General features: G+C 35.1%; 2 protein-coding genes across 2 annotated transcripts in view; both read right to left on the bottom strand.

The window, feature by feature from the left end:
- Positions 1–913: 913 nt before the first annotated feature.
- LOC129002297 (neuropeptide CCHamide-2 receptor-like) lies at positions 914–9,328 on the bottom strand. The gene is made up of 2 exons (XM_054429988.1): positions 9,271–9,328; positions 914–2,083 (listed from the first exon to the last, which is right to left on the bottom strand). Exons 1-2 carry the CDS (start codon positions 9,326–9,328, stop codon positions 954–956), a joined length of 1,188 nt encoding a protein of 395 aa, XP_054285963.1. The 3' UTR covers positions 914–953.
- Positions 9,020–27,054, bottom strand: part of LOC129002329 (uncharacterized) — a 35,283-nt gene continuing 17,248 nt past the window's right edge. Inside the window, exons 4-11 of the mRNA XM_054430045.1 lie at positions 24,832–25,195; positions 19,765–19,887; positions 19,025–19,162; positions 13,897–14,001; positions 12,328–12,480; positions 11,640–11,759; positions 10,970–11,071; positions 9,020–9,462 (exon numbers count right to left, since the gene is read on the bottom strand). Coding sequence (XP_054286020.1) covers positions 9,331–9,462; positions 10,970–11,071; positions 11,640–11,759; positions 12,328–12,480; positions 13,897–14,001; positions 19,025–19,162; positions 19,765–19,887; positions 24,832–25,195 — 1,237 coding nt within the window. The 3' untranslated portion in view covers positions 9,020–9,330. The remainder of the gene's footprint in view (positions 9,463–10,969; positions 11,072–11,639; positions 11,760–12,327; positions 12,481–13,896; positions 14,002–19,024; positions 19,163–19,764; positions 19,888–24,831; positions 25,196–27,054) is intronic.

Genomic DNA, 27,054 nt, shown 5'->3' with positions numbered 1-27,054 from the left:
TTAAATAATAACTGAAACAGAGTAATAATTTGACCTATTGAAATTACTAAGTTGTAACTGCTGTATCACAAAGTCAACTGTCTCATGAACAAGTATAGTCTGTTCAAAGGAAAGTAGTCCTGCTATGCTACGCCCGCTTTTTATGACGGATACTTTTAATTATTGGTAGGTACTTTGAATCTAATGATTGTTAGAAAAGTACTTAAATTACTCAAATTGATACAGCCTTTATTTAAATGCCCCTTGTTGACTGTTTGGTTAAAACTGTAAAGACTTAGCTTATTTTTAAATTACAAATGAATTTATTCTGTACAAACTTTCTCGTAAAAATTATTTTGGAAACTTTCATTTGCTTTTATAGTATGCATATGCCCTACATCCTACACTAACATACTAAACTTGCAGGCACACACTCAAAGCCCAGGCAAAATATAGATTAGATAAGCACAGACTTACCTGTCCATTCATAGTTTGAACCAAATTGAGGTGGTTGACTGATCTAAACATTATATATGTCTCATATATGCTATATATTGTTTCATATATTGTCTTTTTCTAACCAATGAAATTGCAAGATAGTAACAAAATCACCAACACTTTTTAACTAAGAAATGTCGTCTATTAGGAAATACCCATCAAAAGTAAATGCATTTTTAATTATCAAAACTATTTATTGACTAATAAGATTCATACAACAAATGAAAACAAATATTATACATGTAAAAAAAAGAAAATAAATCTTCATCCTTATTCTAAAAGTACAATACACATTATAGATTCGTCAAATGTTATTTGTGCGAATATGATTACTGAATGGTTCTCTTGTGCTTTTATGCCTTAAGTAGTAAACATTAACCAAGTAAGTACATTAACCATGTGCAAACATACAGTCAAAGTAATAATTTTGCGTGAACACTGTTATTAAGTACAGATAGAAGGTTATCCACACAGACCTAGGTTTTCTCAAGGCTATCTTTAAGAGTTGTTAATAGCACCGAGTTCTGGCGACGGCTTATCGAACTGTTTGTCGGAGCAAAAGCAGATTCATCCAGTCTGGAATGGGAACAACATACGAGATAGTAATTGAAGTATTTTCTAAACGCTTTACTAATAAAGTACAAAGCGATCGGATTAACGCAAGAGTTGAGAAAAGCCAAACAAAATCCAAATATCCTAAAAACATGCCAGAACATGTTGTAGTCGTCCTTCCAATTTGGATTGTAATAGACCCACATCAAGAAAAACCTAGTGGGGAAGAAGCAGATGATGAATATTATCACAAACGCTAACACCATAATTGCTACTTTTTTCCGCGCAAGTATCTGAGTTGACTGGCCTTGGCCACATTCCCCTGGGAGACATCGCATACTCAAGACCAAATGGTGAGCCATCAACGAGTAGAAGAACCCAATGACGATAATAGGAATAAGGTAATAAATGAGGAACTGAACGGTAACCATTACTTTACCGTGTTCAGGAGACGGAAAAGGGGTGCAAACCGTAATCCACGACTTATTTTCTTTTATGAAAATCATAGCGCAGTGTGTGAAAACCATAGCAGGAATGGCAAACGCGAACGAAACCCCCCAGATGGCAGTGCACGTTATAATAGCCAACGGTTTGGTAGACATGTGACGACTCATGGGCTTAACAATCGCGCAGTAACGCTCTACGCTGAGAGCCGTCAGTGTAAAAACTGACACTCCTGTAGAAACGTCTTTAGTAGTTTCGGATATTACGCAGATCCGCTCTCCCCACGGCCATGACTCAAATGTGTAAATGATGGAGATGAATGGCACACATGTAACAATGACTAGGAGATCTCCGAGTGCGAGACTGAAGATGTAAATGTTCGGAACGTTCCTCATGTTACGGTGGCGCAAGAAAACTACAATGAGCATTCCGTTGCCGACAACTCCCAAGATGAAGATGAGGGCGAACACAGCCGGGACGAGGTAGGTCTCAAGCCTCATCCAGTAAGGGGTCCAGTCCTGATGGTTGGTAGCACTGAGTGTGTCTTGAGTCGTGTTGGTATCGTTGAGTGTGTTGCCCTCCATGTCTGAAACAGGTACACATACACTGGCTGTACATTATATTTGTGACATGTTAGTTATACCATTCTGCCTAAGAAGTATTGTGGAAGGACTGATAAGTTACAAAACATGGTTAATGTCTCCCTTGACTATCTAGTTTTAGTTTAACTGGCAGTTTTTCAGTACTTATCAATAGATTCTCAGGTATCAGAGATGTCAGCTTAAGTCTATACATGTTCCTTGCTTGAGTTAAGGAGGGTCAGTAGTATTTATCTTAACTAAATTCAAGAAAAATAACTATGCAAATTTCTTTATTACTTTAAGGAGATATCTGTGACTTATTTCTCGATTGATTTCAAGAGATGTAGTTATTGATTGAGTTTAGAGGATACAACAGTCAGCTTTGGAATTATACACTACTCTTAAACCGAAACAACAATTGGCATATTCATGGACCTATCTCAAGCTTTTGATAGTGTAAAACATCCAATATTGTTGAATAAATTGAAATTTCTTGGAATAACTATAAAAATGCATTGCAATGGTTTAATTCCTATCTGAGTAGTAGAACACAATTTGTTGAAATTACTTAATTAAAAAATAATAAAATTATTCAAACTGCCTCAGAAATTAAAACAATAAAATATGGAGTACCTCAAGGGTCTATTCTAGGGCTATTGCTATTTTTGTGCTATTTGAAGGTCATATGCAGTGCCCTAGTATGTAAACCCAGAAGTGAATTGTGCAGGTATGCTGACGATGCTAATTTAATGATTTCCTCTCGTACACTGGAACAAATAGAAATTTCTGCTTTCCTAGGACTTGGAAATTTTGGCAGTTATCTGGTGTGCCAGAACCTAAAATTAAATAACAAAAAAAAACAACAAACTTTATCACATTCAAATTCAAAATTCTCAATATTCATTTACAGTACAAGTTTTTATACAATGAATAGCGTCAAATAATATAAAGATGAATTATGCCTTACTTATCGCTAAAACAATCATTATCTTTTCAACAAATGTTAGCTTAAGAAGAATAAACAAAACAAATAAGTTTATGCATTTAAAACACTACAAAATAAAAATTCTAATCACCCAATAATAATGTATGACTCGCAACTTATTGAGCAAAAGACCAGCAGAAACTTTTTGGTCCAACAAAAGATAAGAATTTGAACTGGAATGAGCATATAAAAAAAAGGTTTCAAAAATCAGCTCTCGGATTTTAGCCCTTTAAAAATTATTTCTCTGTACTGTGATGTCAAAACTTGGAAAAAACATTTACTTTGCATATATTCATTCACATATTTAATTTGGTATCTGTCTATTTGGAGCAACAACTCAAATCAATCTAGATAAAATATTAAAACATCAAAAAAGAGCTGTGAGAGTAAAGCTCAGACTAAATTCAATTTCTCGGCAAAAGAGCACTTTAAACAGCTTATCATACTAACTGTTTATGGGCAATCTATTTTTGATTCAATTTTTGTTTTTGCAAAATAGGCACAGATACAGATTAAAGTTTTATGAAAAAACCATCATTTGCTGGTAAAAGCTTTTTTAAAACATATCCCTGGAGGAATTAGAAATGAAAAAGATCCAAAAAAGTTTAAAACAAAATTGAAAGTTTTGTAATAAACATGGTTATTTATCCTCAAGAAGAATTTTTCCACCTTCATCGTCAAAAATACTAGACATTAAGAAGACATCTGTATGGGGGGATGTATTTTTTAATTCATAATTTATTTTTTATCTGTATTTTATAATTTAATAATTGTAATCTTTGACACCATTCAAACGCTGTATTATGTATACTTTTAAATGAATAAAGAAATTGAAATACAAACAAACAGCTGTTACCGAGATATTAAAGTGTTTTGTCTGTTACAATAATTATGCTATTTCTCCTGTATCACAGATCATTCAATGAATTAATTTACTAATCAAACAAAACCGCATGCATTTATATGTTTCCATTGGTTCGAAAATCATAGGTTTATCAGCACCAACAATGTGATGAAAAATGTGTATTAAAATTAATGTGTTTAGTAATCAGATCAATCAGAAATCAATCAAGACAGTTTGTATTGAGTTGAGAGCTTTATCCAGTTTTACTGAAAATTGCATTGTATGAATACACTTGATGATATATACAGACTTTAGAATAAAAAATAAATATTTTCAGATTTAAGGTAAACCAATCAAAATTTAGTCAACAGCAAAAAAGGGATAAAAAAAATTTACAGTTGATGTCTTTAACTTCATTGATTAATTAAACCCAAGAGATGAGACAAACTAGCTTTACAACAAATGAATAACAAATTATGCTTTTCCTTCACGGTACCAAATAATATAACGGTCTGGGATGCCAGCAATGTTCCATTTCTTATATTTGTTTCTTTTATCATCTAACGCCATTCCATCTGAAATGTTTTTGTTTTGTCGGACATTTCTGTTGATAGTTCTCTAAAAGCTATTTCACCACCATTGTTCAACTCTCTTTGCTTCCTTCGATAAAAGTAAATAAGCAACATTTTTTCTTACGTACAAAACCCTGAACTTAACAACGGATTTATAATTAGAGGTTTTAAAATAACTTTTAGTGAATGTAGGTCTCATAGTAGAACTTGGACCCGGAACCGATTTACTTTTTAGTTTTCATGTCCTCAGAGACCAAAAACACCATCCGTTCAAATTCATATATATATAGCCTATAAATAATCCAATTTTTATGAAATTTTTTACAAACGTGTAAACCTACATCTCTTTGAACGAGTTCGTGAACCAGCATGATCAGACTATGGGAAGAGGGGTTTATGGGGGGAAAAATGGGTATTCCCATTTTTGACCCTAAAACCACAAAATTTCACAATTTATTTCCAAACCATTTGGGTAGAGCTTAGGGAAAGAAATAATTTTGTATATTGAAGCGGTGTTGTACGCCTGACAATTACGGAGATATTTAAAAAAATTGTAAAATTTAAAATTCCCATGTTATTCTTATGAAGAATTAATAAACTGTTGTAGCTTGCTTGTTTATGGACATATATTAATGAAATTTGGAAATTTTGTTTACTTCATACTAAGTTATCAATATAAAAAAAAAAAAAAAAACACCTTGTTGTCTTCCCTGTTGCAGCAAACCTCATTAAAATCAAATGATAATTAAATGGGAAATAAATCTGATGACTTTAAGGGAATAATTTAGTGGAATTCTTGCAAGGTAGATGGCAATTCGCTTAGTCTGCAGGTTTGCTGAGTCGGGTTATTTTTCAATTCTAGCTGTACAAAGTTTGGTACAGCAGCTATAAATTGAAGTCTGCTATTCAAAATAAACATCCATAACCATTATGCTTACAACTGGTGTACGAAAACACTCAAGTAACTTCAGTTTTGATGGACGCTTTATCATTGGTTAAAAATAAAACAAATACCACACCCTCTTGTTCTTCTACTTGAGAAACTGCATTGCATTGGAAACTGATGGAATTGATTACTGCAAAGACCACTAGAATAAGTAAAAAAAAAATAAAAATATCTAAGCAAATTATGGTTTGAAAATAAATCGATTGTAAAGCGTCAATGTAAAAAATTAAACAAATTTCTTTACTTTAATTTTATTTTTACAAATAAATGTTGTAATGGTTAAAACTTGTAAAAATACCAACAGAACTTAATGGTCTAACTATCACTACTAAAAACCGGAGATGATAATGTAAAAAGAGATGAATTGGTCACAATAATATATTGTAATGTATTGCAAAGTTATATATTTTATTTTTCCAAACACACTGTGAGTTCAAACATTTACGAGTTTAAAAACAATCTAAAAATCTTGATTGAAAAGGGAAGTCACAGTGTTTAAATAACACCTGATTAAATAAACCTGTCCACAATAGTCTAAAACTAGTCTACAATGTATATCATTAACATCTGTTGTAGAGGCGCATGGATAAAAAAAAAATTAAGACATTTGGAAATCGCTACATGTCGTGTTGTTTTTATACAAACAAAAACCAGAGTCGTGAAATTTTATTTTTATGCGTACTGTGCACAATGAATTGTATAATTGTTTTATCAATGAGATATTCACAAAAAAGTTTCTTTTTGTTTCAAAAATAGGGAAAAAATATCCCGGTAAGTGTAGTGAAGGTACTCTGAGTTGACTAGATAATCGTTTTACGATTTAAATCAAATGTATGCCTCCTGGCATCTGATTATGCAGTTAGAGTGAAGACATCAGAATGGCCTCATTATTGACTGTTAATTCTTAACATCATTAGGCAATTGGCAAAATTAAATTACAGATAACCCATTCTAAAGTTTTTAAGATTTTCGGTCAATGCAAAAATTTTGTTTTTTCCTTTCCACCTTCAACTCTTATGCTACTATGTTTGTTAATTAGAAGAATTCTTATTCATTTTCTAATTATAGTTTGATATACACTTAGATTTTAGCAGATTTTGAAATAACAGCTCGGCATAGTATATTTTTGACATAATGAGATTTTTCTTGTTTTTAATTGACAATATTTTTTTAGAGTTGGTTGGATTTATAAAATATTTGTAGTCAATTTCAAGTATTAAAAGCATATTGTTGTTCTGTATCAATAAAGTTAAATAATTTTGTCAAATGTATCATACAACAATACTTAAAGAAAAATATAAAAAGTTTTAAACACCCTCCAATGTTACAAAACTTAATTTATGAATAGTAATAAATAATTTGATAGCAAATTAGTAAACTAAATACTAACCTTAATTCCAAAAAAAGTTGAGCTCTTACTCTCGCCTCAGTTGAGGTTGGACTGAACTATCAATACACACTTCTCCGTCTCCGTCTCTTTCAGCAGTATACATAACACTCAACAGCTAGCCCAGCCTAACGATTTGCCCAGACAACGCAATGGAATAAATTGGACGTGTACAAACCTTTAACGTAATTGCCACTCATATTCCTCAAACCTTCAAATAAGTTTTTGGGACTCGTGTTTTCTCAAGCCTAATTGTAAAGATGATACTGTTTAATATTTTCATAATATTACAGTCTACTCAATGTAATATCTGTGTAAGACTCGGTTGGTATAAGAACATTTAATTGTGAACTAACATGATTGAACTGGTGTATATATTTTGGGAATGAGGAAAAAATTCATCTTCATATGCCAAGTTCTCAATTAGCTTGTTAGTTTTTGGTGCAAAACTTAATTATTACGTAATTTTCTAATTTGTTTTGTAGTTCATGATGTATGTGTCAGAGCCGAAATTGCATTTGGAGAATGTAAGCTCAAAAATACATAGGCATAATCTGAAATTGAAATAACTCTGATAATTTTCAGTTCGCAACAAAAATAAAATATACAAACAATAATGTAATTTCAATCTAAACCAATTCAAAAACCCATAAGATTGTTTAAAGAAAATCTGATGCTTTTTAGTAAAAGTTCCTAAACTTTTTCACACAGCAAGTTTTATGACTCAAGTTAATAATAAAAATGAAATCAAATTTCATGTCATTATCTGATTAAATGATATACGGTATTTTAACCATTTTATAAAACCTAATTTTGCTAAAAATGTTCTTTAGTTGTGAAGAACTTGATATGAAACATGTAACTTATAAGAGCGACCTCTCCGACCAAAATAAACCTCGGTAATGGTTTGTGTATGACGGGTCAGTGTTTATCAACAAATGCCAGTGGCCGAACAACAATATCGTAGCGCAGGTGTGGTAGTCAATAACAACCTTTGTGATACACTCACAACTTGACAACAAACCAACCTCAAACACTCTTGGTTTGTATTTCTTTGCGGTTCTGTTTCATCTGGTAATTGGAGTTTTCAACAGACGAATTGAACGTAAAAGTTCTACTGTAATTGTTGCCAGTATTTAAAACTTTATGAATATTTTTGGCCTTGTTAATAACAATGATAATAATAGATCAGCTGTTTTGGTCTGGTATTCTATCCATGGATTGAATTTAATTATTGTGCAGTCAGATTTAAAAAAAAAATTACTATTAAATTCATTCTCAACGTGCTGGACTGAAAAAGGTGTTCGCTGTAAATTTACTTTAGATTTAGAGTAACGTTCAATTAAGCTAAAATCTCAATTGCTTCATTTTACAAGTTCTTGGCAAAAGTTCAGGATGATCTAGCATCTTGTGTGAGCATTAATTGAATTTTGAAACTTGTGAAACTTTTTAAACCTTGAGTGTTTTAAAAGTTTATATCGTATAAGCTGCATGTAGGTACAATTAAATACACAGTAAATGTATAAAAATTAGAAGTCACCTACTCAAAAATGCATCAGATGTGTATGGTCCAATTCCGAACATCAAAACTCAATGGCGGACATGAGAAACCTCTTAGACACACGTTTTAACATGTCTTCACAAAATACCGTGCTTCATTTGTATGCAGTAGTTTTTTGTAGAACTCGGGTAAGAAACCACACAAGGCACATCAACACAGGTAAATGTAAATAATTAAATTTCTTGAAACTGGGATAGCAAAAAAAGAAGATTTTTGGTCGAGTTTTAAAAATATATGTGTGTAGCCTTAGCTTGGAAGAAGGATTTGATACCATGCACATATTGTGCTAAAGTTATGTGAATTTATTAGTACGAGTGGTCATCCAGTGGTCGAAATTTCGACCAAAGATATTGAATGTACACACATTGACCAGTTCCAGGGGGTTCCAGGGGGTTTCCTGCATTTGGCAGTACTCAGTACTGGCCACCTGTTAGAGACAGTTCTGTGCTGCTATCTGTTGAGCCCTTGTAGAACTACGTCTACAACACACTTCCATGCTGTATAGCCACACTATGGTTCTACTATTGGCTAGAACCGCATAGGCAAGTTTCCTTTAATTGAACTATTTAATAATTAAGAGCATCTCAGATTTTAAAACATTTAACTGTTAGACAGAAAAAAAACCAACAATATTTTAACATTATTTTATTCAATTCTAAATACTGTAGTCAAGCGATAAAAGTAACATGTTAATACTTTTTCAATATTTACAAATAATTTTACAGGGATCCATAATACAAAGTTTACATAAATATCACAATGAACACTTTACAAGTATCGACAAATAATACAAATATTACACTAAATATAAGTTAGATATAAAAAGCTATTGGATGTCCGAGTCGTACAAAATTACATTATGTTACACTTTCAAAGTTAGATTTTTTTGTACTGGTTTGTGCACTGTCAGCTCGGCGGTACGCGGGTCTCCATCGTGATGGTGACGGAGGCGTAGCGTATCGTCAGTAGGGGGAGCCATCGCTAGGTGCGCAGCTGCATGCCGTTGATCATGATGTTGGCGAGAGCGTTGCGTCGCTTGCGCCACGCGCCGAGCCCTTGCGCGTGATACTGTAGCTGTCTGAACCATCTCTTGGTCTGGTCTCCGTCTTCAGCCTAGGAATATCATATATTAAGCCAAAGTTGTTACAGTTGAAGTCCAAGTTTGTGAAAAATAAGATATAAGTTAAGGCTTACACAAGTTAGGGATAACGAGCAAATTTTGAAGTTCAATAGTTCATTTAATCAAAATAGAATGTTACTTAAAACCGCACCTAGTAGGTATAATTAAAAATGCTTTCCAACCTTATTTTAACTAAAAAAGCAATAGCCCAAGGATCAGCGTAAAAAATAATAAAAACTAGTTCATTTGTAAGCATTCTTTAGTTGAACTGGTTTTCAGTACGACACTAAACACATCAATTCAAAATGTAACCCTAATTTGCTTTGTTCCACTTCATAGCTCAACTACACCAACATATTGAACACCATAATTTTACCTTTTCTGTAATCTTAAATATATCTGTCAACAAGTTTTAATTTGGACTAATTTTCAAGTGTTTGATGTGATAGGTTAAAATAAATAACTTATAACAGTTGGATAGAAAATGCAAAAACATTTGCAACATTCTTGTTAATTAATATAATAAGCCAGGTAAAGGATACTGTTTAGCTTTGTATTTAAGCAGTGGATGCTCTCAAGATTTATCACAATTTTGTAAAACCACTGGTCTGTACTATGATCTTAAGACAGTAAAGTAACATGTTACGGTATCACAGGTGTAAGTCAGTGACACTACCACTGAACTAATACACTGCAGGGCCGGATCTAGGAACCGCGAAACCAGGGGACCCAAAGATCTTGTAATATGTAAAATTATTTTAATGCATATAAACATAGGCTAATTGAATAGGACGGTAAGTTTAGTTTTGATAGACAAATATAGATATTGCCAACATCAAAGCTTAAGTTAGAATTATTAAGTAAATTTAGACTTCTGATTTTATTGCCGACCACGGCAACTCGGGACCTCACCCTAGACAGTTCAATTCTGTACAGAGATTTTCTTTAATGAAAACCAGGAAGAAAACATTTTAGTATCATGATTTGTATGTAGGCCTATCTACCTTGAAAATATAGTGTAAAAAAGAAACAGAAGTTTAAATTGAGTCGTTTGTTTATTACTTTACCTTGCCATATTATTTATGCTTGAAATTCTTTATTTTAAAACCTTTTATTATTTTGTTCAATATATGCATTTTATAATTTGAAAAGCTTGTTAAAAGACTTAGAAATCTTATGGACATAAGAATAAGAAAGGTTTAATTGAAGTTTCCTATTGTTTTTTTATTAAAAAATTTACAAAATTACACATTTTAACAAACATGTTTTTTACAAATACGACTAATATTTTATCATTAAAATAGCGTTTTCAAATTTGTTTTCCACTACTTATATTTTAAACATTTTCCCCATGTAGGCCCCAACGGTCCCTCCTATTGATGCCAGCTCTAGGGGCCCTTGGAGGACTGTTGCAGGGGGGCCCATATTTTGTAGATCCGGCCCTGATACACTGTTTGTGTTGTTGTTACATAAGTCAGCTTGTAATATAGTATGTAATACCTTAAACAAATATGTGTCTTTTGTAGCGAGTTCTTGAACCTCAAAGTAATCTTCAACATCAGCCTCACAACAAATTATACATCGGTCCAAGAACAGAGGTTCCTGTCACAAACAGATGACAAATTTAACACAACAACACCAATAATAACTCAGCAGATTAAAATAATTACTAAATGGGCTTCTTAAAACTTAAATATTTGACTTAGATTTGGTCCCAGAACTAAAATATGGCTTTCTATCTTGCAGTTTTTCTAATACAAAATATTGGCAGTGAACTGAATCAGGTTTTCACAATGGCTTATGTTTTATGATTTAAAGCAATAGTACCTCAGCTATAGGTTTATTCTCACATTTAAAAAAAGGTTTGAAATCATGTTCCAGATCAAAGACATAGAATAGAAACCCAAATACTTTCTTTTGACGACTTAACATACCGGTAACTTAGATTAGTTCCTGAAAACTGACTATTAAACTTAGATTATTGTGTACAAACACATATAACTCCATAGTTTAAATTTTGTCCACAACAACTGTTTTGTTGACATTTCTGTTTTTTTCCTACATGTACAATATTATTTGTGAACTTTTTGCACATTTCAGTTTAGTCTTTCTTGTATTCCAACTTAGGGGGCTCAATTTTGTATTAAAACTAAATCATTTAAGAACTTACCCTCAGCAACCCGTATCGACCACTTTTTTCTTTCAGCAACAGAAGCGTCGCGTCCCTAATACCATTCTTTCTGGGGAAGGCCAATAATTCATCAGAATCAGGTTGGTAGTCTTCAGTCGGCTGGAAAAAACAAAATGCATATATTTTTTTAAAGCTTTTGGTTGACAAATAGTTAGACAATAAGTAAAAGCTAGTAAAATGCCTGATTTGAAGTGTAAAAACCCTGTTTACTTCCAGCTTAGTAAAATCTACTGTGTATTTTCAATTTTGGCTATTGCCCTCTTCCACCATTTTTGGAACTCTTCTATATGGACGACTCTGGACACGTAAGTGTGACTGCTATTGAACTGCTACATTTAGTCCTGACCGAGACGATATTCAAATCCTCAATCTACTTTGAACTCTTCTGGCCGGAGAGAAAATGCTGCCTGACCATTGGTCAGCTTTAACGGCCACACTATATAATATTGGCAAACCCAAAACCTAAGCGTTATGGTTCTAAGCTTGTCCACCAGATTACAGCACATGTCTGGGCCAGATTTTAGTAGCACTTTTGTTGAGATGTGCATTGATGTAGGTGAAAGTTTAGTTATGTTACTTTTTACGGCTAATTTATCACCCTTTATGCCCTTTTTCCTGGTACATTGTTAACATCAAACTTTACAGTATGTTGGACTGATAATCTTACCTTTCCCAACGTGACCAACATGGCGTTGATTGGGCTCAGCTTGATGGTTCTTCCTCTTCTCCAATTGTTGTCGGTCGGTTGAGTGAAGAGAAGCTTTCCTTCCATCGCAAACCTAACCTCGTCGTGGTTCCATTCCAACACGTCCACGGCAACCTGGCAGTGATAATATGTTATGATTACAGAAAGCTATAAGGTCCATCTATCATCTTCACAAATTACACTAAAAAATTTGTGCAAAAAAGCAACATCATCGGGATTGAAAATGTGTTGAAATAACAGTTAAAAATCAGTTTAAATTAAGATAAAAAAATAGTTATTTGTGTAACTAGTGGTGAAAGTGGCACTTTGCTGCACACGAGAGCAATGTTTACGCACTCGCCTGCGGCTCGTGCGGAATGATCTCGAGTGCAGCAAAGGCCTTTTTCACTCGTGTTACACATTATATTTTTCCTACAGTCACTATTAAGCATATAAATAATTAGTCTTTCAAACACTATACAACACGTTTTTAGGTTCAGCTGGCAACACAAATGGTGCCCTAGAGAAAGTAGTACCCGCGGTCCGTATCACTCCACTATTTTTCCTCGGCAAGAAATGTGCTATGCGTTTTGAGAATATAGTTCCGGATGTTTCTGTAATTTGAAGTGGTTTCCGCGCCTAAAAAAAAATGCTTTAAAGGTATTTTCTTGCTTATTAAGATCGTAGGAATGTTTTAAAAACGTTTAAAAGAAAAGTCCAGAAAGTTCAGAAATACCGAAACTATAAACACGAAATGACAGGTTAAATCGTAGTTATAATAGTCAATCAGCTGCTCATAGTATTATTATTTTTAAGTGTTGCCAACCTATTTCCAAGTGTACACGGATTACGTGCATAATAGAACCACGCTGTTTTGTGTTGTTTCGTTGGAATCCTGATGGGCGGCAAAGTATAAACAGTACGACAAAGTATAAACCGTACGGCAAAGTATAAATATGCAGCAATTAGTAGCTTTCTGTACTATAAACAGTACAAGGAAGCCATCTTTGTCGGGTGACTGTAGGAAAAAATATTTTTACGCATTGGACACAACCATCTCCCAAAAAGACAGAGTTTGATCAGTTTTTCTTAACAAAATTTCCTACTGATGTTATAATCACGAATTTGAAACTTATAGTTATTTGTCATATATTTAGGTGAGTCGGTGGCTCAGTTAGGGTAGCGTCACGCATCACAGACTTCGGGCCCAAAGCAGCGATATCGTCGGTTCTAATCCTGGTCACTGGCGCAAACATTTTATCAGTACAGTTCACCCTTGTTATTGGCTCACCCCTTGCTTTGCTGGATACGTTCCAAGCACGGGCCCATATTCTATGTGGACAGGCGAATGCTAGGTTAAAAGAGGCCCCCAACCTCCTTAAAAAATTATATTCTTTATAATGGACTTTCTTGCATGGACACTGTTCAGACAGCAAAAATGAAAGTATGTGTTTCAAAACCACACTTCAAAGTGCAAAATGAGTAAAGCTAAGTAAACTAATTCTTTGCTGGAGCACTAGCAGTACTTCCCAACACTGAAAACAAACATACCTTTCTCAGCTTGATGTTCACCATGTCAGTTTCACTGCTCGATCGTCTTCCGTTTATTATTGATATCCTCCTCCATAGTCTGGTTGTGCTGATGTCCTTAGCTAGCTGTAAACAAAAATATACTGAATTTTGTTAGCTCTTCCTACAGACTTTAAACAAAAACTTAAACAGTGAAATACATTATAGCATTAACGGCAATTAACTCAGCATATTATCGGTGAAAATGCATCATCACACTGTCTTTCTTCTATCAATTTGCATTCTTAGTATGTCAACATCTTGACTTAAGCATACTACATAACATTCACATTTTTATAAAAACTGTAAAATTTTTCATTCTTAGTTGTGATAAAATGTCTGGTGTTGCCAAAGGAGCGGCTACATTTTTTAGTAAAAAAATTGACTTTGGATATTTAAACAGAGATTTTGTGTATATCGACTGGTGGTAGCCAACAAAGAGAACATAGTTATGGACCTCTCATAGAGAATGCTTTTATAGATATTTTATTTTATCTAAAAGTTTCTGGAATACAATGATGAATGGGTTGTAAGGATGCTATAGTTTTTACAGCAACACTTGGTTGGTGGCTTTTTTAGTCAAAATTCTGTCTTTATTTCAAACAGGCTACAACTTCATTATAGTGTTTTTAAGAAGTAAGATACAGAGAATAGAAGTTTATGGGATTACCATACGTTTTTATATCTGGTATGTTAAGGCGGAAGTGTATACTTGAGCACAAACGGTGATGGTGTCATATAATTCCTTTCTATCTGTACATTGTAACATCTGTTCAAATGTTGAGAAGTTGTTTTTGTTTACTATGATGTTAGTTTGTTTCATATTGTTAGTTCTATATCATGGTAGATTCTATGTTCAATAAAGCCTAACTAAAGGTAATTTCGTTTATAATGGTTTTATTAATTCAATCTACAACAATTTATTGAACATAGAAGATTTTATTAAAATATACATCAATCTTTTTTCATGGAACGGATACTCAGACCTGAAAGATTTAATGCCAATCCTAATGAAGTCAATGCAAGTCAAGATTGGAAACACTGGTTTCACACTTTTGAAAACTTTATTGAAACTAGTAAAATCAGTGAAGAATTGAGGCTTAAAGTATTAACCAATTTCATTTCACCATCCGTTTATGAATATGTAAATGACTGTGAAACATACAAACAAGCAATTGATGTGTTAAAAAGGTTGTACTTGAAACCTGTCAATGAAATTTATGCACGTCATAAACTAAGAATCAGAAGACAAGAGTCTGGTGAGTGCATTGATACATACGTAGAATCTCTGAAGCGACTTTCCAAAGATTGTAACTTTAAAGCTGTCAATGCTGTATCAAGTAGAGATGAATATATCAGAGACACATTCATTGATGGCTTGCTAGTACCTCACATTCGTCAACGGTTGTTGGAAAGCTCTACTTTGTCTTTAGATGAAGCAGTTTCTCAAGCCAGATCACTCGAACTTGCTAAATATCACTCTGAACAGTACAACTTAGACAAGTGCTTACCAACAATCAACGCTGCAGCCTCAAAACCTATCACTGAAAAGAATCCATACTTGTCCAGTCCTGATCCAACACCTTCTGCTGCCAAGCCAGAATCGTATCCATCTCAAGAAAATATAGCGTGTTCACTCAATCAGACATATGTTACTTCTGCGGCTTTAAGAAACACAATAGAGCTGTTTGTCCAGCTAAAGAAGCTATATGCAGAGGATGCGGCATTAAAGGTCATTACCAAAAGGTATGTAGAAAATCCAAAACACCAACTTCTACAGTAAAGGCATCAGTCCATCAGTCAAATTGTATTGCCTTAGTACCATCGTGTTTGAGTAAAGCTGTAGTCCCAGTACAATTAAATGGAGTCGATGCATACGCTCTTATAGATACTGGTAGTTCTGGTAGTTTTATTAATCAAAGCTCAGCACTTAGATTCAACATCCCTGTCATTCCATGTAATGGGGGAGAGGTATCAATGGCTTCCACAACTCTGCGTTCTTCAATAAAAGGGTACTGTAAAATCAATCTTAAATTACAAGATCATACTTACAAGAATGTGGTCTTCAGCGTACTTACAAACTTATGTTCTGACATTATTATAGGACATGACATTCTAAAAAGACACTCAAGTTTACAAGTACAATTTGGAGGAAAAGAGTCGCCTCTCAACATATGTAGTGTGGCTTTAGCTAATGTTGAGCCAGTAGAACTATTTCGTAATCTATCTCCAGATTGTAAGCCTATTGCAACAAAATCTCGAAGGCACTCAGCAATTGACGAACAGTTTATTGAAAGTGAAATTCAATTACTGTTAAAAGAGGGTATTATTGAAGAAAGCAGGTCTCCATGGAGAGCACAAGTCCTTGTTGTTTCATTAGATAACCACAAACGGAGAATGGTTGTCGATTATTCACAGACAATTAATCGTTTTACAGAACTTGATGCATTTCCACTCCCTAGGATTGATGACATAGTCAACAAAGTAGCTTCATACAAAGTTTATAGTTCTATTGATCTTAAGAGTGCCTATCATCAAATCCCAATAACAGAAAATGACAAACCTTACACGGCATTTGAAGCTTGCGGGAATTTGTACCAATTTACACGAGTGCCTTTTGGAGTTCGTAATGGTGTCCCTGCTTTTCAACGTACGTTAACCAACATAATCACTTATGAAAAACTTGAAGGTGTTCAGGTCTATCTGGATGATATAACAATCTGTGGCAATGATCAGGCTGAACATGACAGGAACTTGAGCAATTTTATGAAAGCTGTTTCCAAATATAATCTTACCTTGAACAAACATAAATGCAAGTTTTCTACAGCCATGATCCATCTATTAGGTTATGTAATCAGTCATAAATCAATAAGACCAGATCCAGATCGTCTGCAACCACTTCGAGATCTTCCCATTCCAACCAACTCAAACTCTCTTCACAGAGCTCTTGGTATGTTCTCCCACTATTCACAATTCATTCCTAAATTTTCTGAGAAGGTGAGCTGTTTAAACAGAAGTTCATTTCCACTGAATGAAGAAGCTAAATGTGTATTCCAAAGACTTAAACAAGACATTGTTAATGCAGTAACTTCTTCGATTGACTGTGATGGGTTGTTAACAGTTGAAACTGATGCATCAAATCATGCAATAGGAGCAGCTTTGACTATTGATGGTAGACCCGTAGCGTTTTTCTCTAGAACACTTACTAACTCGGAACAGAAACATTCATCTATTGAGAAAGAAGCATATGCAATAGTTGAAGCGTTAAGAAAATGGAGGCACTATCTCATAGGCAGACACTTTCGCCTTATAACAGACCAACGATCTGTAGCATTCATGTTCAGTGATCGGAATGCAAGCAAAATCAAGAATGATAAAATAATGAGATGGAGAATTGAGTTATCCTGTTATAAGTATGAGATCATTTACAGAGCTGGAAAAGAGAACAAAACAGCAGATGCTTTATCCAGGGTGTGTTCATCGATGGAAGGAAGTTTATCAAACCTTGTATCACTACATGACGCTTTATGTCATCCAGGAGTGTCTCGAATGTATCATTGGACTCGGAGTAAAAACTTGCCTTATTCACTGGATGAGATCAGAAAAGTAACTTCCTCCTGTCGAACCTGCTTAGAGGTAAAACCTCGATTCCACAAACATGAAGGACAACTTATCAAAGCTACTCAACCATTCGAAAGACTGAATATAGATTTTAAAGGGCCACTTCCTTCCAAGAGTAGAAATCGTTATCTTTTAATAGTCGTAGATGAATACTCTCGATTTCCATTCGCGTTCCCTACTCAAGACACAGCTGCTAGGACTGTTATTCTGAGACTTAAGGAACTTTTCTCAATGTTTGGAGTACCGGCTTATATTCATTCTGACAGAGGTTCATGTTTTATGTCTCAAGAACTAAAATCATTTTTATGTTCACTAGGAGTTGCTACCAGTCGTACAACAGCTTACAATCCTCAGGGCAACGGACAAGCTGAGAGGTATGTTGGTATTATATGGAAGACAATCGAACTATCACTTAAAAGTAAAAATCTGGACATATCTGATTGGGAAAAAGTACATTTAGAAGCTTTGCACTCTATCCGGTCGTTATTGTGTACTTCAACAAATACAACACCGCATGAAAGACTATTTCTCTTTTCTAGAAGATCTAGTAATGGTAAGACAACTCCATCTTGGCTCATGAATCCAGGTCCAGTGCTCATGAAACGGCCTGTCAGGAGCTCGAAATACGAACCACTCGTTGAAGAAGTACTGCTCCTTGAGGGGAATCCTGAGTATTCTCACATAAGATATGCAGATGGCCGTGAAACTACAGTGAGTTCCAGGCAACTAGCACCTGTAGGAGAAGTTTCACATCATGAAGAAGACTCAAACTCCAATCTACGACATGAAGAAGACTCAAATCCCAATCTACGACATGAAGAAGACTCAAACACCAATTTACGACATGAAGAAGACTCAAACACCAATCTACAAATAAATGAAAGAAGTTCTCAAGTTGATGCTGGACCTGAGCCTATCTTCCAAGACGAGGAAAGACTGAATCAGGACCAGATTGCTCTAAGGAGAAGCTCCAGAAGTAAACACCCGCCTTTGTATCTAAAAGACTATGTCAGCTAGGAGGGGAAGAATGTCATATAATTCCTTTCTATCTGTACATTGTAACATCTGTTCAAATGTTTAGAAGTTGTTTTTGTTTACTATGATGTTAGTTTGTTTCATATTGTTAGTTCTATATCATGGTAGATTCTATGTTCAATAAAGCCTAACTAAAGGTAATTTCGTTTATAATGGTTTTATTCATTCAATCTACAACAGATGGCAACATAGCATTTTGTACAGCAGTCATAGTGCAAAGGGTCTTCCTACAGCGTAAGCGCTGTAGAACGTGTTGGCGAAGGGAAATTAACTCCTGACTAAAATTTGCTCTTGACACCAGCGAATGGTGCTAGACACCACTTGAAGTTAACCATTGAATGTATCCTCTGTATCCTACTTCTCTGAAGATGGACCAAGATATTTGTCACCAAGGCACTACAGTAGGCATAGTGTTTGTTTGTAGTCTAAAGTTTGTATTCACACCACTACTGACCGAGTTGATATGCTCCAAGTGCAGTTCAATCTTGTTCTGTGCAAGCCGAAGGGCTTCTCTCGACTTGAGATGCGTCGGTGTTACACGGTACAGGCGCGCCAACAGTAGCGGGTATTTGGTTACGCGCTGCACAGGCACCTGCGAAAAATAAACATTATAACTTTTTACGTTGTATTAACATTATAAAAAAACATGTGACTGTGGTCCCTGAGGTCACAGGTTAAAATCTCGCCAATCACCAATTGATTCTATCTGAAATACTTACCTGTAGCTTGAAGCAATGTGAAAAAAAATTCTGGGCTAGAGTGTAGCGCCCTAGAACAAAAAAATTAAAGCTTCTATAGGGTTCATCTCGTACACTAAACTCCTATCGAGGAAACAGCAAAGAGAGCATAACAAAATAAAAAGAGGGCATAGCAGGAAAGGTATAGGTGTAAACTGGTGAAGCCCACAGCAACACCTAACCTCGTAAACGGCTAAGTTTACTGTGACCCAATGTATTTCAGAGATACCACACTTAATGTTGCACACTGCAAGGACAGTGGTTCCGACCAAAATCGTCGTGCTTAGTGCAAGTGTTAAACGAATATCGGAGAGAAGATGCTTTAAGAAGGAAACATGACAATGGCTCTTGGAGGAGGGTATCTCAACTGGAAATATCCTAATGAAGATCATTTATTATAAATCTGTCTTAAATATATGACACCATTATATTTCTTGATGAAGATACTGCAGCTCACCATCAAGAAAGAGTTGAGGTTCATCCTTCGCAGGACAGAGTTCTCCATCTGTGAAACCCTCAGGAAGATCCGGAGCAGCTCCTTCTCCTTCTCCAGGTTGGCCAGAAGCAGGGAAGCGGCTCCCTGACAACCAGAAAATTGTATTAGGGATGTTATAATATAGGGATAACTTAAATTTTAATGCTGCATTGTAATTGAGCACTAATGTATGTAATGTAGTATTGTTAACTGAATAAATAAATATACATGGAGTGTAAAGACCAAGGTTTTAAGGGTTTAGCAGGCTTGCCTTAAAGGGGAAGAGTCCACAAGAAATATAAAAACATAAAAAATGGGAAAATACTGGAATTAATTATTAATTTAGTTAGTTAATACCACTATTGTGGATGGATAGGATAGGACTACTTTGAATATTTAAAAATCATAGAAAGCAATAATATCTTGAATTTCAGGTTGCAAAAATCGATAGGCCATAAACATTTATTTAGTTAGAATAAAAATGAAAAATTTATGAATACATTTATTTTTTATTGGGAATTTATAAAACTTTAGAAAATAAATCTACTTACGGTACAAACGTAGTAAAGGTATTTGTGTAATATTTGACTAAGAATTAAGTGAATGCACTGTTTTATGTCATAACTCAAACTCAACTAACTTTATTTACCTTTATACAAACATAGAATAAAAAATAAACATATGATAATAATTAATAGAAATTAACAGGTGTTATGAAATAAACTGTCTCACAACATCCTCCCTTTTAAGTTTGAAAGTTCTTCAACCAGCTTGGTTTTTGTATGTTTCTCTTTGGACGGTTGTATGGTTCTGTTTGATGTGTATTCGCTGACAAATTTTGTTCACTGTTTTCCTCTCTTAAATAAGGGGCAAGTTTGAGGTGGAATCGATTTCTTCTCACATTCCTCTTATCAGTTTCAACAATATATGAACGAGGGCTGTCCAGGATTTTCACAATCTTGCCATGTCTTCTAAGGTCTACAATCCAAACTGGGTCTCCTATATGAAGAGGATTGAGAGTTTGCACTTTGTGCCTTCTATCATAGTTGTGTTTGTACTTCTCACGATATCTTTCTTCTCTCCCTTTAAGATCCTTTAGATCTGGTTTTCCACAAAGCAAATGTCCTGTCTGAGGCAATGTGCTCCGTAATCGCCTGTTCATAAGAAGCTGAGAGGGACTGAACCCATTCCAGAGGGGTGTCGTTCGATAGGCTAGAAGCGCTAAATAAGGGTCTTCTACATTTTTCTTTAGAATCATTTTGGCGATTTTCACTGCCGCTTCAGCCTCTCCATTGCTTTGGGAAAATTTTGGGCTACTTGTTACATGCTTGAAGCCATAAGCTTTGGAAAATGTCTTGAAATCTGAATTTTCAAGGACTTGAAATTGAGACCCACAGTCAGACCTAATTTCTTCTGGAATGCCGTGTCGACAGAAAAAGGCTTTGCATCTCATTATTACTTCTCGTGATGTTAATGACTCTAATTCAGCTATCTCAAAATATCTGGAGTAATAATCTGTCACAGTCAAAAACCAAACGCCTTCAAGTTTGAATAAATCCATTGCAAGTGTTTTCCATGGCCTGTCAGGGAATTGTGTGGGAAGCAATGGTTCATGACTGTTCCTTGAATGTTTAATACAAGTAGGGCATGATTTCACCATACTTTCAATGGCTGAAGAAATTCCTGGCCACCAGACTGACTCTTTTGCACGTAAACGACACTTGGTGATTCCAAAGTGACCTTCATGTACTCTTTGAAGTGCCCAAGACTGCAGAGCTGGCGGAATTACAAGTCTTGAACCTCGTAGTATCATCTCATTATCAACACTTAGCTCATCCTTAACTGAATTGTACGGTTTTAGGTCATCTCGCAATGATGTCTTAGAAGGCCAACCTTGGATGATTATTTTTTTCAGTTCACGTAAAGTCGGATCTTTATTTTGTTCCTCCAATACTTTAGCAACTATGCAGTCGTTTATATCGATGGATGACAAAACCATTTGAACAAACGCTTGAGTTTCTTCTTCTAACTCACGGTCATCAGTACCTGAAAATGGGAGAGGTGCTCTTGAAAGAGCATCAGGAACTAGAAGCTGCTTTCCAGGAATATAAGTAATTGAAAAATCATATCTCATGAGACGCAATCGAATTCTTTGAATTCTTGGAGACAATTCATCAAGATGTTTGGACTTCAAAATTTGAAGCAGTGGTTTGTGATCTGTTTGTATTGTTATTCTCTTGCCAATAATAAATTCTTGAAACTTTTCACATGCCCAAGCAACAGCTGTAGCCTCCCTCTCGATGTTTGCATAGTTTTTTTCAGAAGGAAGAAGGCTTCGGGATGCAAATGATACTGGTCGTATAGAACCATCATCTTGAACTTGAGAAAGAGTTGATCCTAGTCCTTGAAGCGAGGCATCACATGAGATAATTGTTTCCCGATTTACATCGTAAATAGCTAGGCAAGGAGAGTTGGTCAAAATGAGTTTTATTTCATCAAATGCCTTCGCCTGCTCTGGACCCCATATCCATGGAACGTTAGCTTGAAGTAGTGAATTCATTGGGGCCAAAATCTTAGCTTTGTCAGGAATAAACTTACCAAGAAAGTTTACCATCCCATTGAAGCTTTGAAGTTCTTTTACGTTTTTTGGGCAGTCCATTTTGAGAATGGCGGAAACCTTTTCCTTATCAACAGAAATTCCATCGGATGAGAGGAAATGCCCGAGGAATTTAATACTTGACTTCCCAAACTCAGTTTTGTCTTTGTTAAGTGTCATTCCTACATTTTTAAGCTTTTCAAGTACTTGCCGAACAACTGTATCATGTTCTTCTTTCGTTTTGCCCCAAATCAGAATATCGTCCATATGGACTGCGACATTTGACTGGTTGTCTAAGATTTTGTTCATGCATTTCTGAAAATGTTCAGGTGCTGATGTGATTCCAAATGGAAGTTTGAGAAATTTAAAACGTCCAAAAGGGGTAAGGAAAGTAGTTAGATCCTGGGAATTTACATTTAAGGGGACTTGCCAAAAACCACTGTTTGCATCAAGTTTTGAAAACCATTTTGCTCCTGAAATTGAGCTGAGAGACGTTTCAATTTTGGGAATCGGATGATAAGACCGCTGGATGGATTCATTCAACTTTGTTAAGTCAACACATATGCGGACATCTCCATTAGATTTAGGCACTACTACCATTGCTGAGCACCATTCAGTAGCATGCTCAACTGGTGTGATTACATTATTTTGGACCATACTTTCTAGTTCTTTTTTCACTTGACACATTAGGGGTAAAGGTACTGTCCTAGGAGTGGTTATTGCGTATGGCTTTGCGCCATCCTTAAGTGCTATTGTGTAGGGATCAGGAATGACGCCCAGACCACTAAACATTTCATGGTATTCGGTAAAAAAGTCACTGTCTACCTCTGCAACTGAATTAACAAAAGTTAAAATTTTCAAGTCCTGTATTGCTGGACGACCAAGCAAGGGTGTTATGAGTCCCTTCACTACGTATACCATGTGATTTATTTTAACATCTCTGTATTGGATATTAGCTCTAACACAACCTACAGTATCTAATTTTGTTCTACCAACCCCAAACAACTCAACTAGAGTCGGCTAGATCCTACTTGGATCAACTATGCCAGGGGGAATTACTGTTACATCTGCCCCTGAATCAATTTTAAATGTTTGTGGCTTTCCCTCAAATAGTAATTCTAGTTTCCAGGGCTTACATTTTGACCCATCCCCAAGTGTACCTATGAATACTTTATTATTTGAAGGTCCAAGTTCACTTACTTCATTTTCATCAGTTACTTCCTGTGCTTCTTTAGATCTGCAGACCTTCGAAAAGTGACCAATCTTTTTGCATAAGTTACATGTTGCGCTTTTTGCTGGACACGTGCTTCTTGGATGAGACGGTTTATAACCACACCAGATACATTGCGCTGGGTATTCTTGTTTCCTTTGACGAAACCTATATCCTTGATTTTGGTTTGAACTCGATGACGTAGTTGCTTCAATTTGAACTCTTTTCTCATCACATAAATCTGCCTTCTCTTTCTTTACGTTATCTGCATGTCTTATTACTGTAATGGCCTTGTCTAAATTCATCTCGGGATCTAGCAACAAGCGATCACTAAGTTTCTCATCATTTAAACCCAGTATTAGTACCATCAACACCATTTCATCATTAAGTGAACCCCAGTCACAGGTTCTAGCCAAGGAATGGAGACTAACTATAAACTCTTCAACTGTTTCATTAATTTTTTGTTGTCTCTTCAAAAACTTTGCTCTTTCAAATATTAAGTTCCTCCGTGGAATAAAATGTTTGTCAAACAAATCTAAGACTTCTTCAAATGTTAGCGTTGATTCGGTTGCTAAATTAAAAGATGCAAAAATCTCATCAGCTTTCTCACCTAATGTGTATATAAGAGTGTTGATTTGTTTGTTCTCAGACTCTTCAGATAGCCCAGATGCTGACCGATATCTTTGAAATCGTGTTTTCCATCTTGGCCAATCTGCTGGTACAAAGGAGAAACTAGCTGGAGGTTGAATTACTGAATGAGTGTTTGATACAATGATTGACTTCTTAGTTGAATTGTTGTATTCATTTTTTCTGCTTCTTTCATTTTCATTATCTTCATAGTCAGATTGTTTCCTTCTTGGATTTCTCTTCTGAGGCATAGCTCTAAACCGCTGCCACCATGTAATATTTGACTAAGAATTAAGTGAATGCACTGTTTTATGTCATAACTCAAACTCAACTAACTTTATTTACCTTCATACAAACATAGAATAAAAAATAAACATATGATAATAATTAATAGAAATTAACAGGTGTTATGAAATAAACTGTCTCACAACAATTTGTTAGCACTATGTTCCCTAAAACAAGCTTTTGATACATTCATTATTAGAAATGCCACAAGCAAAAATAATTGCTCTAATTTGTATTGAGAGTAAAGTGCCAGGTTCATACTTTTAAAAACAATCATGATATCAAAATTTAACACCTCATCTTATTTTACATATAAAATCTATTTCTAAACCTGTCTTGTGCAGTAGGATTCGAAAGCGTGAAGCATCGGAGCAGCGTCTAGGAAAATACTTCCGATGTTGACTGTCAAGAAATCCTCATCTCCTTGGTCTAGAGCGATCTCCAGCGCGTCTCGTAGCTTCTCCGCCAGTGAAGCGTTGTTTTCCAACAGTTCTTCCACGTTGAGGAATATAGCCGAGAGTTGGTCAGGAGTGAGGAGTCCAGCGACCAACATTGGTCTGTAAAACTCGTCCAGGATTATCCTTAGATCTCGTCCGTACTTTTCCTCCGTCTCTACGATCTCGGTGATTATTTCTCTTCGCTCTGCTCGCCGTTTGGCGCACTTCCGACACACCAAGGGGGCAAACATGAGGCCACTGGAACAAAAACAGCTGATATATTTACAATCAAACTAATAAAAACTATACAATGTAATCTTTGCAAATATTCATATTTTTAAATGTTAATTACTCTATTTTACATAAACAGTTGTGACATAAAGACATCAGTAAAATGGCTTTTGGCTTATGTAAGGAATTTAACACTAACTGTTTAATCATATCAAACTTTGACTCTGCAATATATGTTACTTAACTGTTGAATTAATATTTCCAAAATTAGGACATTGTTGATGCTCAATTCAACAAGCTTGTGTTAGACTCTTGTTGCTTAGTCCTTAAATTAGGGAACGTCAATGAAATAATTTATGCATGCCATATTGGCATATCTGTCACTAAGCACTGTAAGGTTTGCGCGATCAGCAACGAATGTTATGTGAAAAAGATGTGACCATGTACTTTCAAGTGCTGCAAACATTAAAATCAAAGCCCCAATTTGATGTATACATAGAATTGGCTATTTCCCATAACATTGTCATGAACAGTATCATAAGAAGAAATATAGTAAGGAAAAATAAACGGTTTTTATTTGCATAGTTTGTGTTTGTCCAGGGAAATTCAAGTAAAGAACAACTATTTATCCTAAGCCAAGGACTTGTCAAATGTTACATTTTTACAGGCTAAACAAATGAAAACCTGGTAAATTAGGCAATATTACTGAAAGGATTGCAGAACATATGCAAATAAACTTCCTGTGTGTAACTTCCATTGCTGGAAAGTGAGAAGAAGTCCCTGGTCTCACTTGGGAAACCAACCGTCCAACCCAGAGCAACCAAGCTCTAAAAAAAACCTGGTTTTACTTTCTATGCATTTGCATAGCCAGGAAATCCTAAATCACTTGTATCAAATAACCACCCAATAATTAATGTATAAAATGAAAGGAACAGATCACTAAATCAAAATGTTTGTTGTATGGTTAGGTAATCTATACTTGTATACCATATTATTCAAAAGAAAATTGTGACTATCATATTCATATATGTAGGCAACAATTTAGTTTTAGTACAATACATTTTTCCTCTTAACAATTACTTAAAAACACAAAAAAATTATTTTTATATTTAATACTTTTTCTTGTACTTGAACAAAACAAAAATGCATATACTGTTTTAACCAATAAATTATACCGCTAAGTTGTGCATGGACAACAAGACATTGTTTTGATTGTTAAAAACAAATTTGAATCCTCTGGAAATTAACAGGAAAATATCTTTACTTTGATTTTATGTAAGAGTTCCTGCAATAGTACAGATTTGTATATTACAAATTTGTATACTGTATTACAAATAGTGGGATGTTTCCCCACTAATAAATAAAATCATGTTTCTGCTATTGACTACAGTCAATGTTTACTGAGTATAGTCAATGTTTCCGTTACTAACTATAGTCAATTTTTCCGCTACTGACTACAACCAATATGATTCAGCTACTGATGACTACAGTCCATGTTTCCGCTACTGACTACAGTCAATGTTTCCGCTACTGACTATAGTCAATGTTTTCACTACTGAGTATGGTCAATGTTTCCGCTACTGACTACAGTCAATGTTTCCGCTACTGACTACAGTCAATGTTTCCGCTACTGACTATAGTCAATGTTTCCACTACTGATCACGGTCAATGTTTCCGCTAAGGACTACAGTCAATGTTTCCACTACGGTACGGACTACAGTCAATGTTTCCGCTACTGGCTACAGTCAATTTTTCCACTATGGACTACAGTCAATGTTTCCACTACTGACTACAGCCAATGTTTCCGCTACTGACTACAGTCAATGTTTCTGTTACTGATCACGGTCAATGTTTCTGCTACTGACTACAGTCAATGTTTCCACTAC

This window comes from Macrosteles quadrilineatus, unplaced genomic scaffold (assembly GCF_028750875.1).
Source record: "Macrosteles quadrilineatus isolate MER2022 unplaced genomic scaffold, UCM_ALF_1.0 Scaffold_9__3_contigs__length_116548681, whole genome shotgun sequence".
NCBI lineage: Eukaryota > Metazoa > Arthropoda > Insecta > Hemiptera > Cicadellidae > Macrosteles > Macrosteles quadrilineatus.
Note: the sequence above shows the minus strand (reverse complement) of the source record. Positions and strands in the feature narration are given on the sequence as shown.

What these genes read in the sequence shown, in the direction of transcription:
- LOC129002297 (XM_054429988.1), bottom strand. Translation starts at nt 9,328, where the DNA reads ATGGCTCCCCCTACTGACGATACGCTACGCCTCCGTCACCATCACGAT. An exon ending in CCATCACGATGGAGACCCGC is followed by an intron (nt 2,084 to 9,270) that starts GTACCGCCGAGC and finishes TATAATGTACAG; the next exon opens with CCAGTGTATGTGTACCTGTT.